This window comes from Nanorana parkeri, unplaced genomic scaffold, assembly GCF_000935625.1.
Source record: "Nanorana parkeri isolate BGI_ZX_2015 unplaced genomic scaffold, ASM93562v1 scaffold1316, whole genome shotgun sequence".
In the NCBI taxonomy this organism is placed as follows: domain Eukaryota; kingdom Metazoa; phylum Chordata; class Amphibia; order Anura; family Dicroglossidae; genus Nanorana; species Nanorana parkeri.
The window spans coordinates 243,331-256,750 of NW_017307584.1; the positions used below are offsets into that span (position 1 = coordinate 243,331).

General features: G+C 49.8%; 1 protein-coding gene across 1 annotated transcript in view; it reads right to left on the reverse strand.

Moving 5' to 3' along the window:
- Window positions 1-13,420, reverse strand: part of BPTF (bromodomain PHD finger transcription factor) — a 73,383-nt gene that overhangs the window by 11,963 nt on the left and 48,000 nt on the right. The window contains exons 27-37 of the mRNA XM_018569272.1: window positions 12,909-13,029; window positions 12,080-12,338; window positions 10,622-10,781; window positions 10,392-10,545; window positions 7,121-7,250; window positions 6,506-6,720; window positions 5,250-5,475; window positions 3,873-4,816; window positions 2,440-2,522; window positions 2,130-2,355; window positions 1,774-2,045 (exon numbers count right to left, since the gene is read on the reverse strand). Of these exons, the coding sequence (XP_018424774.1) occupies window positions 1,774-2,045; window positions 2,130-2,355; window positions 2,440-2,522; window positions 3,873-4,816; window positions 5,250-5,475; window positions 6,506-6,720; window positions 7,121-7,250; window positions 10,392-10,545; window positions 10,622-10,781; window positions 12,080-12,338; window positions 12,909-13,029 (2,790 nt within the window). The remainder of the gene's footprint in view (window positions 1-1,773; window positions 2,046-2,129; window positions 2,356-2,439; window positions 2,523-3,872; window positions 4,817-5,249; window positions 5,476-6,505; window positions 6,721-7,120; window positions 7,251-10,391; window positions 10,546-10,621; window positions 10,782-12,079; window positions 12,339-12,908; window positions 13,030-13,420) is intronic.

Sequence of the window (13,420 nt, forward strand, 5' to 3'; positions counted from 1 at the left end):
TTACAACAGGAACCGCTGTCCCACAAGTCAGCAATGGCAGCCTCCAGTGCTGGATTCAGAACTTCAGTTTAGACAGGGAAGCACATAACTGACAGGTTCCCTTTAATAATATCCACAACCTTAGTCTTCACTGGGGTGATCAGAGGATATATGGTCTCTTATGTGTCCCCCTAAGTGAGGATTACTGGGGGTCCAGGACAGAGAAGCAGAGCCCAGAAGTAACGCATCCTGGAAGGATATACAGGCGGCCTGGTCATGATTGGAAAATAAGGGTTTGAGCCTGTCAAGCTTTTACTGCTGTGTTCCTATATGGGAGATCCCCAATCAGAAGAGGAAGTGGTGACTGTTCCCAACTCTATCCAAAAGTACAAAAAAATTATAATATTTGGCTGAAGTTCAGCTTTACATGTCTTCAACAAACATAATGAGACGCCATCTAGTGACATTAATACCCTTCAGATCCAGAGAGACCGGCACTGCTGCATTCAGCTGGACTGGTAGTACAGAAACACGAGTCAGCCGTGATCTAGACCGGGCTACTGAGAAATTCAACATGAGACTTTGCAGGGTGCTTGGGAAAGTATTACACGGCCATTTTGGGAGGATGCTCGGACATGTATGACACAGTCGCCCTCAGAGGGTTCTTAGACATGCATGGCACAGCTGCCTTCAGAGGGTGCATGTATGATTCCCCAGCCCCCCCTCAGTGGGTGCCCTGGACATGTATGATCCCCACTGGCCCTCAGAGGGTGCCCTGGACATGTATGATTCCCCAGCGGGTGCCCTGGACATGTATGATCCCCACCCGCCCTCAGAGAGTGCCCTGGACATGTTTGATTCCCCAGCAGCCCTCAGAGAGTGCCCTGGACATGTATGATCCCCACCGGCCCTCAGAGGGTGCCCTGGACATGTATGATTCCCCAGCCGCCCTCAGAGGGTGCCCTGGACATGTATGATTCCCCAGCGGGTGCCCTGGACATGTATGATCCCCACCCGCCCTCAGAGAGTGCCCTGGACATGTTTGATTCCCCAGCCACCCTCAGAGAGTGCCCTGGACATGTATGATCCCCACCCGCCCTCAGAGAGTGCCCTGGACATGTTTGATTCCCCAGCCGCCCTCAGAGAGTGCCCTGGACATGTATGATTCCCCAGCCGCCCTCAGCGGGTGCCCTGGACATGTATGATTCCCCAGCCGCCCTCAGCGGGTGCCCTGGACATGTATGATTCCCCAGCCGCCCTCAGCGGGTGCCCTGGACATGTATGATCCCCACCCGCCCTCAGAGGGTGCCCTGGACATGTATGATCCCCCACCCACCCTCAGAGGGTGCCCTGGACATGTATGATCCCCACCCACCCTCAGAGGGTGCCCTGGACATGTATGATCCCCCACCCACCCTCAGAGGATGCCCTGGACATGTATGATCCCCACCCACCCTCAGAGGGTGCCCTGGACATGTATGATCCCCACCCACCCTCATAGGGTGCCCGGACATGCATGACATAGCTGCCCTCACACAGAGCACTCTACAGTGAACAGCACCAGGGACCTCAAAAACTCACGTTTCAGTGTATCTGTATTTTATCCATAAGGACTGTCATTATAGGGCATTACATATATACACTTCCACGGACAGAAGATCTCCCACCCAAGTCAAGCTACTGTCATCTCATGTTTACAGACAACTGCAGGACAAAGGTCTAGGCAGCAGTCACCATTTCCCCCACCCCCCTCCCCACTAATGACGAGCAGGGACAGAGGGTACAAACACTCACTTCGATTCGTCGTAGGGTGTCTTGCAGATGCAGTAGATCTTGTTATCTTTCTTGGAGTCTTTTGAGGTAGTGGAGATCATTTTCTTTTTCTTAGACTTGGAAGGAGGGGACTCTTTCTCTTCTTCTCTCTTCCTCTTGTGGGAAGACAGGCTGGTGGAGCCAGACGTTGGGGAGGTTGGGGTTGGCTTGTGGGTGGCTTGAGGAGGTGGGGAGGGCGCAGGAGGGGGGGGCGGCACTTTCTTAATCTTATTCAGGTCTTTCTTCAGTTCCTCCTGAAAAAAACATTGAGAGAATGAAGAAAAGAACTAAGCGCTTGCACACTAAGCAGCCCTGTGCAGCAGATCCCCCGGTCTCACCTGGACCTCAACCTGCAGATCTTTATCCAGCAGCGCTCTCTTCTTCAGGATCTCGGCCTTCAGCTGCTCTTTGTGTTTGAAGAGAAGGGCGGAGAGGCGGCTGGCATTCTGCTTGCTCTTCTTCTGCTCCACGCTCTCCTCCCGCTTCCTCTTCTTAGCCGCCTGCTTCTCCTCTTTGTCAATCTTGTCCAGGATGTATTTAATCACCTGGTTACAGACGATCATCCTGGGAAGCAGAAAAATGCCGCATTAAGATTTTAAAAAACTTGCCAGACTGACCAGAAACTAAAAAGACAAGACAAAGTCATACCTCTGATTCTCCTCCCTCTCCAACGGGGTCATAATCTTCTTCTGTTTCAGGTGCTCGATGACGGCGTTCTGTTTCATTACCACCTGGCGGATAAAAACAGCTAAGTCGTGGCAGAAACATGTCCTCAGTGATGGCTTCTAGGGATAGACTGGTGCAGATGAAGTTTTTCTATCAGGCATACCACACTCCTTCCCTATTGTGTAAAATGGGCCTTCGATCCGACCCAGGTTGCTTCAAGCGCCGTGGTCATGAGGCTGATCTCCTACACTCCTTTTGGACATGCATACGGACCTTCTGGTCCGAGGTAACTTCCTTCGATGCTAACCTTGGTTTTCCCAACATATGTAACCCTGCATTCTGCCTCTTGGGTCTGTTTGATGAGTTACCGTTGCCCTCGGGTGCTCAAACATTACCCCGCCTGCTTTTATTTTATACCACGCTTTTATTCTAGCGTGGGGTACCCCCAAGGCCCTCTCCCTGGGTGACTGGAAAAGGCTGGTGGATCAGACATTACCCCTCTACAAACTTACATACGAACAGCGTGTGCAACCCGCTCCGCTTCTCTCGCAATTTGGGGCCCCTGGCTCTCTTCTGCCAATACGAATATTGACTTTGTTTAAATAACCTCACTGCTCCGTAGCTTACCGGAGCTTCAAACATCCTCCGCACTCTCCGAAACGCCTCGCAACCACTTACCATGCCTACCAATACTCAAATACTCAATATATATATTTAACCAGTAACTTATTCTCTGTTCTGGAGTTGTAAACCTAATATGTATGTTGCATGACATTTGCGTGAATTATTCTGGGCGGGTTAGCCCACTGTCTGGATTTTGATGTGTTTTTCTTGGTTGTATATATATGAATAACATCTGAAAGCATCAATAAAAAGCATCTTAAAAAAACAAAAACAGCTAAGTCACAACTGGCAGACTGCGAGTTCAACATTCCCTGCGTTGGGAAACATTTTAAAAGTGACTTCTCATGCTTTATAGGCCACTATCAGGCATACATTGCCGAGTGCAGATGGCATGGTATGTGCAGTTCTACAAAATCGCCTCTTCTTCTAAATGGAACTTTAAAAACACCAAAATCCACCCATTTGCAGTGGAGATCACCTCCCGATCTACTGAGCCGACCTGTGAGTGAAAAGCCCCTCCCCCCCCTCATAGTTCTCCTTTAATATTTAAAAAATGTGAAAAAATTTTGTGTAGGGGGTACAGTTCCAGTGGATTTTTATATAATGGGGGGGGAAATTTCTGCCCCGGGCACCCATAACTCTGCCACTGCAGAGGAGGACTCAGATAAGACTCACCTTTAATCTGCATGAAACATGACGGCATACTCTCACAAACATCAGCAATACAATATATGGCCAAAAGTAATATGTTCATGTGAGTGGCCTTGCACAGCAATCAGACAACTCCTCACCTGCTTCTGGATGATTTCGCTCTGGTTGGTGGTGCCCTGTAGAGTTTGCTCACGTTTCACCTCCTGCTGCTTCTTCTTCAGCTGTTGCTGTTCCTGGATCTGTTTTATCCTCTGCAGGTGTTCCTGAACGCTGGAAGCCTGCACGGTCACCACATTCTGGATCTGGTGGGGCTGCGCCGCCCCCGCCTGCTGGATCTGGAAGGGCAGCTGGAGCTTGATCTGCTGGGCAATGCCTCCTTGTTGGATCTGAGCTACCACTTGTGACGGAAGGTGGGAGAGGACCTGGACCTGTTGGTGGAGCTGCGGCATTGTGATCACCTGAGTCTGGGTGGGTTGGATCTGCAGCTGGGCGCGCGACGGAGACTGCACTGTCATTTGACTGCCTTGCTGCATGATAGACTGAGGTTTCGAATGAGCGACCGCCTGGATGGGCTGTTGCTGAGGAAGCGGGGACTGAATGTGGAACGATGCCGGCAAGGACATCTGGATTGAAGCCTGTGCCTGGCTGACCGCAGGCGACAAAGTCTGAACTGGAGGTCGACTCACGAGCTGGGTTTGGCCATGTAAAGAGGTCTGGGGTGGCATTTGGACAGCAACTTGCGGCAAGCAAGCCTGAACGGGGACTTGGGCAGCTAACGTCTTTGCCTCTGCTGACATCGAGGACTGGACAGAAGTGACTGGCTGCTGTGTCTCTAGTGCTGGCGGTAGAGCGCTGACTGACGCCTGGATTTCCTCAGAATGGGTAGAAGACTGCAGTTGAGATGTTTGCAGATGCTGGGGTGTGACGTGGGGTAAGGGATGTGACGGGACAGGAGGCTGAGATGGGGGTGGAATCGTGGTCTGATCTGGAGAAGGAGTTGATGGTTGCAGCAGACCTGACTGGGCTAGAGCAAGCGGAGGGGGTGCTGCCTGGGTGCTCTGTCCTGCAGATGTCTGTGTTGTGGCTGTTGTCACTGTTAAGTAAAGGATCAAAGAAAGCAAATAAAGACTACATCGCACTATATGGAATGATGACATTCCTTATATTCATAATAGTAAATTCTGATGCAACCACGTATTATATCCCTAAAATCCAAGTCCAGATAATTAGTTCTTATTTACTTATTTAGGTCAAGAGCAGAAGATTTCAATATAACATTAAAATATATCATTATGTGACACCCCCCCCCCCCAAATCCACACACAATGTACAACCCAAGCCTTGAGATTTGCAACCCTTTGTTAGGACAATGTAACTGTAAGCAGCAATTTTTACATATTCTTTTCAAGTTATGCAATGTGACTGGGAACATGCAACAAAAATACAAATTGGTGTTAACACAATTTGGTTGCAAAAGTGGAAATACATTTTGACACAAGAACATTCTGAGCACCTACTTGTGGAGGTGGTAGAAGGGGTTGACATCACCGCCGCTGTGACAGCCGTGGTTCCCGGTGGAAGCGGAGTGAACAGGAACCTCTGTATGGTGCCATTCGGCATTGCGGCCTGCATTAACTGCTGCCCTGGAGTGGGAATGACGGTCACTCCCTGTGGAATGAGCTGCAGCTGCCCGGTGGTCTGGCCCTGACCTTGGACCACGACAGTCAAGCTCTGGTTACCGCCCTAGATCAAGCAGAGACAGAACAGAGTGTGACTGAAAGATAAGGCTCTACCTTTCCCAAGGATGAGTGAAAGCACACAAGCACTGGGAGAATATGCAAACTCCTTACAGATCTATATATTACATTGTGGGATAGTCCTCTAGAGTAGTGGTTCTCAACCTGTGTAACCTCAGGACCCACATTTGTCCTTAGACATTAAGTGGCGACCCAAGTTGCACTGCAAAGGAACGCACGGCATTGCGTACCGTGCGTTCCGGTGTGGGCGATCCGTGCCTTCCTGAGCTTGGGGTCCAGTGCTGGGCTCTGACGGAGCTCCATCCATACATGCATTGCTTGTACAACTCCGTTGTACCCTGTAGAGGTGCTGGAAGCGTGACGCCACTCTGATCCAGGCACCTCTACAAGGACACGTGAGGGAGCTCTAAGCAATGCATGTATGGATGAAGCTCCTTTGTGTCCATAGCTCCAGCCGACCCCACCTCAAGCTTACACTTGGCAGCATATTCTGAATGGCTGCTCAGCGAAAGAACTGGCAGTGCTGCGCTAGGGGGAGGCTGCGGAGCCTCTCGCATAGAAAAGTGGAAGGCATGCGGCGGCCCACTGAAAACGGGATCGCAACCCACTTTCGGGTCACGACCCACCAGTTGAGAACCAAGGCTCTAGAACAGGGGTAGCAAACCTCCGGCCCTCCAGCTGTGGGGGGACTACAAATCCCACGAGGCATTGCAAGATTCTCACAGCCACAGACATGACTCCCGAAGAGAGATGCATCATGGGATTTGTAGTTTCACCACAGCTGGGGGGCCGGAGGTTTGCTACCCCTGCTCTAGAACTTACCATGCATTACAGAGAGTAGCAAGGGACCCATCAGCTACCCATCAGCTACCCAGGAGTGACTATCCTGGATACAAGGTATGTAAGGCGCCCACCGGTGTCTGCTCTCGCATCAGTTTTATTTGGTTTCCATTCCCAGCTGCCTTTACCCGTTAAAGATTCTACAGGGTGCTATATGTGCTGGTCTGCCCCCTTACCTGCTGCTGGGTGAGCTGGGTCAGCTGTGCCATGGTCAGTTTAACCTGCCCGTGTTGTGGCGGTCGAACAGCCTGCGGGGTAGTCGCCTGTGGCTGGGCCTGCTGCATCGGCGTGCCAACCTTCTGCCCTCCACTGGAAACTGTGGTCCCAATGGGCATAGTGGTGGTAACAGGTTGGCCGCGGATGATCTGCGTCACCACCTGCTGGGGTTGACCTGAACGAGAAGAGAAAGACGATTACTATGATTTGCACATCTGGCCAAATACAGGGGGGAAAAAAATGGCCGGTAGAGGAGGGAGGAGGAGTTTGAAAATTCTACCACCTGCTTTCAAATACTCTCACATCGACATGTAATCCTGACCAGCATATCAATATATGGTTATGTTTAATAAATGACATTTATGTGTATAGTTCATAATAAAATACGGGAAAGCTGAAGGTCCATTTGGTAATCGCAGTGAAGGCTTCTTACTTTGTAACGCTGCACAGTAATTATTGACCATTTCCCTCAGTGTGAATCTATCGGTTTCTCTCCCTCCCCCTGCGGGCTGATATAGAGCCAGTCAATAGAAGAACAAAGAACACAGATGTAGAAAGCATGCGAGAGCCTTTACCAGACTGGATGATCCCTTGCTGTACCAGCAGCGGAGTCCTCATGATAGGTTTCCCAAGAGTGGACTGCTGCAAAGATGGCGTCCTGATCACCGTCATCCCAGCCCTGATCTGGGGCCCTGCAGTTATCACCTGGAAACATAACAAGACTCAGCACAGGTCCTTTCGTGTAAAGTTACCCAGAGAACATCATTTCACAAAGCTGGAGTTACATCAAAGTGTTCTTCATAACAAAAGAGGAAACACAGGTATCGGTTTTTATCTGTGTGGCCCGATGGCTGCACCCCGGAGAACTTTGTGTGCGTTTTCCAGTTTAATATTTTATCTAGAGGGAGAGCCGGTCACTATTTGCCTTGATGTGAACCATTCTTCTAAAGGCAGCAGGCTAGGGACCATTGTTTAGAGTGATGGGGATAAGCTCTTCTCTAATTAAGACAATCCGATGCGGCACCCGGCTGTCTGGGGGAGGGGACTGTTCAATGTAACAATGAATGCTTATCTGATTCTGTGAGGTATAGACTCTGTGCGCTCTTCTTCAATAAAGCAGTTCATGTTTCACTCCAAAGTCAGTGCTGTCTGATTCTTGGAGTAAGCCCCCCCCATGCCATAGCCACTGGCTTCTGGTTCCAGCACCCAGGGAACAGGCTTAAGATGGAGATATCCAGTCGGGGTATCAGGGCAGTCCGTCACAACAAAGACCAGTATTCTTAGGCTAAAGTGCAGATTTTTAAAGCTATGAATCTGCTATTTACCAATCATTCAATGCAGGTGAATCAATCACTATAGTTTAAAGCAGTGGTTCTCAACCAGAGTAACCTTAGGACCCACATTTGTCCTTGGTCATTAAGTCGCAACCCCAAGTCGGACTGCAATGGAATGCACGAAATTAGGATACTGCGCGTTCCAGTGCGGGCATACAAGCTGTGGGTGGGAGGTGTGTTTGGGGTACCATTCAAATGAACGGCAACCCAACACACCACCCACACCAGAATGCAGGGTACGTGCGATTAACCCACTGTGCTAGTGTGAACAGACCCTCAAAAACAGCACCCACTCTCACTACCTTACGAGAACTGGGGTGGATCCTCAGCCTGGGGTCCAGTGTGGGCTGAACTGTGACGGAACTCCATCCATATGTGCATTGCTTGTACAGCTCCCTCACACGCCCTGAAGAGGTGCCGGGAGCCAGAATGTGATGTCACCCCGGTCCAGGCACCTCTACAGGACACGTGAGGGAGCAGTAAAGAAATGCACGTATGTATGGAGCTGCCTCGCAGCCATAGCCCCGTCCGTTCCCACCTCAAGCTAACACACGGCACCGGGCGGAATATTTTGAATGGCCGCTTGGCATGAGAACTGACAGTGCTGCGCTAGGGGGAAGCAGAGGAGCCTCTCACCTACAAAAGTGGAAGACATGCGACGACCCAGTAAACACTGGGTCGTGACCCACTATTGGGTCACGACCCACCAGTTGAGAACCAAGGGTTTAAAGCACGTGCACTAAAGGTGCCCATACACCTTACGATTATCGGACAAACTTTTCGTCTGAGGATCGAATAGTCGGACGATTTTCGTACGGCGGCCCCATCCTGCCCCGATGATCGCAAGATTAATTTAGCTGTAATTAACGAAAAGCACGAAAGGCGGTAATTGATTTCCCGTATTTTCGCTAGCGCAAGCGCAGTGTAGATCGTACGACTTTTGACGGACGGAAACGCCAGCAACCTTTACGACAATCGTACGATCTAGCGAAATTATCAAACATGCTCGATCGTCAAAAGTCGTACGATTGCACAGTACTGTCGGTCGGACACTGCAATGCGCACATACGATTATCGGACGAAAAGTCGATGGCATACGAAAATCGTACGGTGTATGGGCACCTTAAGGGCTTGTTCATACCATGTCTTTAAAATGGCTTTTTCTGCGCACTACTGCAGTATGGTGTGAACAGGGCAAATGGAAAACAACTACGTCTGTTCTGTCTCCTTTTCCTGATTTCAGGTGATAGAAAAAGATAAAAGTAGGGCTGTTACTGATTAACAATTTTCGTGTTCGATTAATCAAATTTCTTTTTAATCAATTAATCTCGAATAATGATAACGCACATACAGATCCAACTACATTGGCCTATACACATACAGCGCAGCAATGAAGTAATACAATGAACTAGGATCACACTAAGACCCCATTCACACCTAGCGACATACCTTTTGCAGCGGATCCGCACGGCCGGGATAGCGCGACTTTCGGGGCGACGTTCCAGCGACGATCCAGCGACGGTAGCGCGACCTTCCCCGTCGGGCTCCATAGAAAAAAAGCAAAATCGCGCAAAATCCGCAGAAAAAAGGGTCCGGTAGAAGCGACTTGCGACCGCGACGAGCGACGCGCGACATGGAGTTAAGACAGCTCCATTGAATAACATTGGCCGGCGACTTCTCGCGATATCGCGCGGCGGAAATCGCGCGACAATTCGCTATATGTGAACGGGGCCTAATCCAGCACGTTATCAATCTCACGTGACTCACTCAATATGGCCGCCGCTTGAGTGGGGCAACTCAGAATAATAACGTGCTGGATTAGTGTGATCCTAGTTCATTGTATGACTTCATTGCTGTGCTGTATGTGTATAGGCCGATGCCTTGGCTGGCGCTCGTGCAGAAAGTTTCAAAAACATTTTAATCGATCAAAAAGATTAACGACTAATCGAGAAATTAATCGTTAATTTGCACAGCCCTAGATAAAAGGAATACGGGGAGCAGAGTACAGGCACCAAAGTGCAGTTTTCCCAGACACCACGCTCCTACAGGCATAGAGTACATATACTGCAGGTATGTGTGTGTGAAAAACAAAGAATCGATTTGGGAGACAAATTCTTCCACATTTTAGCCCTCGTTCACACCTGAACGTTTTGTAGCGCGTTCTACGCTCGACGAACGCTCTACAAAAACGCTCAAAAATATAAATCCCATTTTATTCAATGGTCTGGTTCCAACCTTGGAGTATTTCCGCCCGTCCCTAACGCGATACAAAACGGCCCACGCCTGAAAAGGTGCAGGTACTACGTGGGGCCGTTTTGTTGCGCGTTTCCATTGGGATACAGCCAAGTAGCCTTCGTAAACGCGCGACGGTCGCGCAACTTTTTTACCGCGAATCGACAGACGCGCATATGCAATACGCCTAGGTGTGAACGAGACCTTAAAGCTTTCTTACGCTGCCCGGAGCCTCCCAGCTTTTCATGAATAAAATCTGACGCCTTGAACCATGAAGTACCTGCTGCGTGGTGGCCGTGGTCACTGCGGTTCCTAGGTTGTTGGGACGGATAGAAACAGTAGCTGTTCGTGGCTGGAAAGTGGTGTAGGTCTGCTGTACGGCCGTGCTGGTTGGAATGACTCCCAGTACCTTCTGCTGTACCTGAACCAACCCTAAAAAGGACAAAGAGGACCCGTCAGCATTAAACATACGCAAGGGAAAAGCACAAAATGTACCCAGACCCTTACCCTCCCTGCGCGGAGGGCATGTTCAGGGTTACGATTTTACTGTTAGCCGGCAGATGTAGCTTAGTGAGCACTTTGCCGGCCACAGACACCGGGCTGCCAGTGAGCTGGAATGATTGGCCAGGCGTGGTGATGGAGGAAGTGGATGGGACATATCTGCTTGGGGCTAGAAGGACAGTGGTGTGTGTGCTCATAAGCTCCTCTGCACAAGCACGTTCCGGATATAAGCTAAAGTCAAACCTCCAGACTAACATCTAAACACATTTTAAATATACACGTCAACTGCTTTATCTGCAAACAGACTCGACAATCCGTTCAGCCAGACGTGCGATTCACATGACTATCAGAGCTGGACAGTGTTCAGCTAGACGTGCGATTCACATGACTATCAGAGCTGGACAGTGTTCAGCCAGACGTGTGATTCACATGACTATCAGAGCTGGACAGTGTTCAGCCAGACGTGCGAGTCACATGACTATCAGAGCTGGACAGTGTTCAGCTAGACGTGCGATTCACATGACTATCAGAGCTGGACAGTGTTCAGCCAGACGTGTGATTCACATGACTATCAGAGCTGGACAGTGTTCAGCCAGACGTGCGAGTCACATGACTATCAGAGCTGGACAGTGTTCAGCTAGACGTGCGATTCACATGACTATCAGAGCTGGACAGTGTTCAGCCAGACGTGCGATTCACATGACTATCAGAGCTGGACAGTGTTCAGCTAGACGTGCGATTCACATGACTATCAGAGCTGGACAGTGTTCAGCTAGACGTGCGATTCACATGACTATCAGAGCTGGACAGTGTTCAGCTAGACGTGCGAGTCACATGACTATCAGAGCTGGACAGTGTTCAGCTAGACGTGCGATTCACATGACTATCAGAGCTGGACAGTGTTCAGCCAGACGTGCGATTCACATGACTATCAGAGCTGGACAGTGTTCAGCTAGACGTGCGATTCACATGACTATCAGAGCTGGACAGTGTTCAGCCAGACGTGCGATTCACATGACTATCAGAGCTGGACAGTGTTCAGCTAGACGTGCGATTCACATGACTATCAGAGCTGGACAGTGTTCAGCTAGACGTGCGATTCACATGACTATCAGAGCTGGACAGTGTTCAGCTAGACGTGCGATTCACATGACTATCAGAGCTGGACAGTGTTGCTGCAACAGCTTCCTGTATCACGGTAAAGCTGCTCGGACTGTCAATGAGCAACAATGCAGGTGAGACCCTCCCTGCGCTATCCTCTCCAGTCCTATGCAGAGCGTGGGTGAGCCCGCCTAATTTCCTACTCTGAGGATCGTGAGAATATAAAGTGACATTTAGGAAAGCAATGCCGGCTAAGGGATGCCAAGTCATTGCATTGGGAGTTGCCACTCGAGGCTGTGCACACAGAAAGCCGATTTGCAGCCATATCAGATATCCTGAATAATAATTGCTACACCTCAGACATACCTGATGTTGTCTGTCCTTGCTTGACCCAAGTGGCAAATGTCTGGTGGAAATTCTTGCCCTGCTGGAAAGACACGGTGGCGGGAGCCCCGACCTTTGTAGCAAGCACCATTTTCGTCCCGGGAGTCACAGGGTTAGAGATGGAGCTCATGACAACCTTGTGCGCTGTGGAAAGCGGGGTAACCGTGCCGCTCACCGTGGTGGTTGTGCCGACGGTGCTGCTGCTACTTAGCGGCTGCTGTTTTTGCTGTTCCAGGCGTTTCTGATGGCACAAGATTGTTCCAAGTTAGATGCAAGCCTTGCAAATTTACACACACCAACCAATTCCTGTTTCAAGGGTGAAATGCCGTGCCGCGCGTGGTGGGGGTCCTCTGGGCAGTCGCCAGCCACCTAAATTAGGACTCCACCTGGAGCGTCGCCCACCGCAGCAGCAGTGACGTGACGCGACGCTCCTCTCCAGCTCAACGCCGACCACGTCCTCACGTGTGTGTTCGGCATCTTGTGAGGCACAAAGGATCAAACAGGCACCAGTAAGTGAGACGGGGCCTGTGCTTAAGTGGGATGTTTAGAATTGTTAGTGTGAACAACAAGAATCTATTGCTGCAGTGTATTGAGAATGTGTATTGTACGTGTACTACATATAGAATACACTGCAGCAATAGAGTTACAATTCTGCCCTGCTAATATGAATGGATTCAATTATCAATAGTACAGAACATGTAGTTCAATAATTGTCTTGGACCGTTTTTGGGGATTCTCTAATGACTGGTCGCCATTAAACATGGTGTTTAGCATCCAAAGTTCATGCTCTTATTCTATCGCTATATCCCACCTGCTGGGCCGAGAGCCGCTGCTGCTTCAACTGAGCTTCCATATGAGTCTTGCCATCTTCACCTTTCTTCAGATCAGAGCCCTTCCCCAGCTCACCAGCCTGGACCTTCTCCTTCTCCACCCTGGAGGGATGAACAAAAGACAGAAAGCATGGAGATGTTATGATGGGGCAACTACGGGACACAGAACTGGAGATAAAGATTCAGAGAACAAGACAACAAAGCTAAACGAAAAATCTGCTAAGTGGGAGAGGTTAGGACAGACGGGTACCAATTCTGACGGCAAGACATGATGCTTGTGGGCCAGTATACACCGAGTGGCCAGATTATTATATACACCGAGTGGCCGGATTATTATATACACAGAGTGGCCGGATTATTATATACACCGAGTGGCCGGATTATTATATACACCGAGTGGCCGGATTATTATATACACCGAGTGGCCGGATTATTATATACACCGAGTGGCCGGATTATTATATACACCGAGTGGCCGGATTATTATATACAC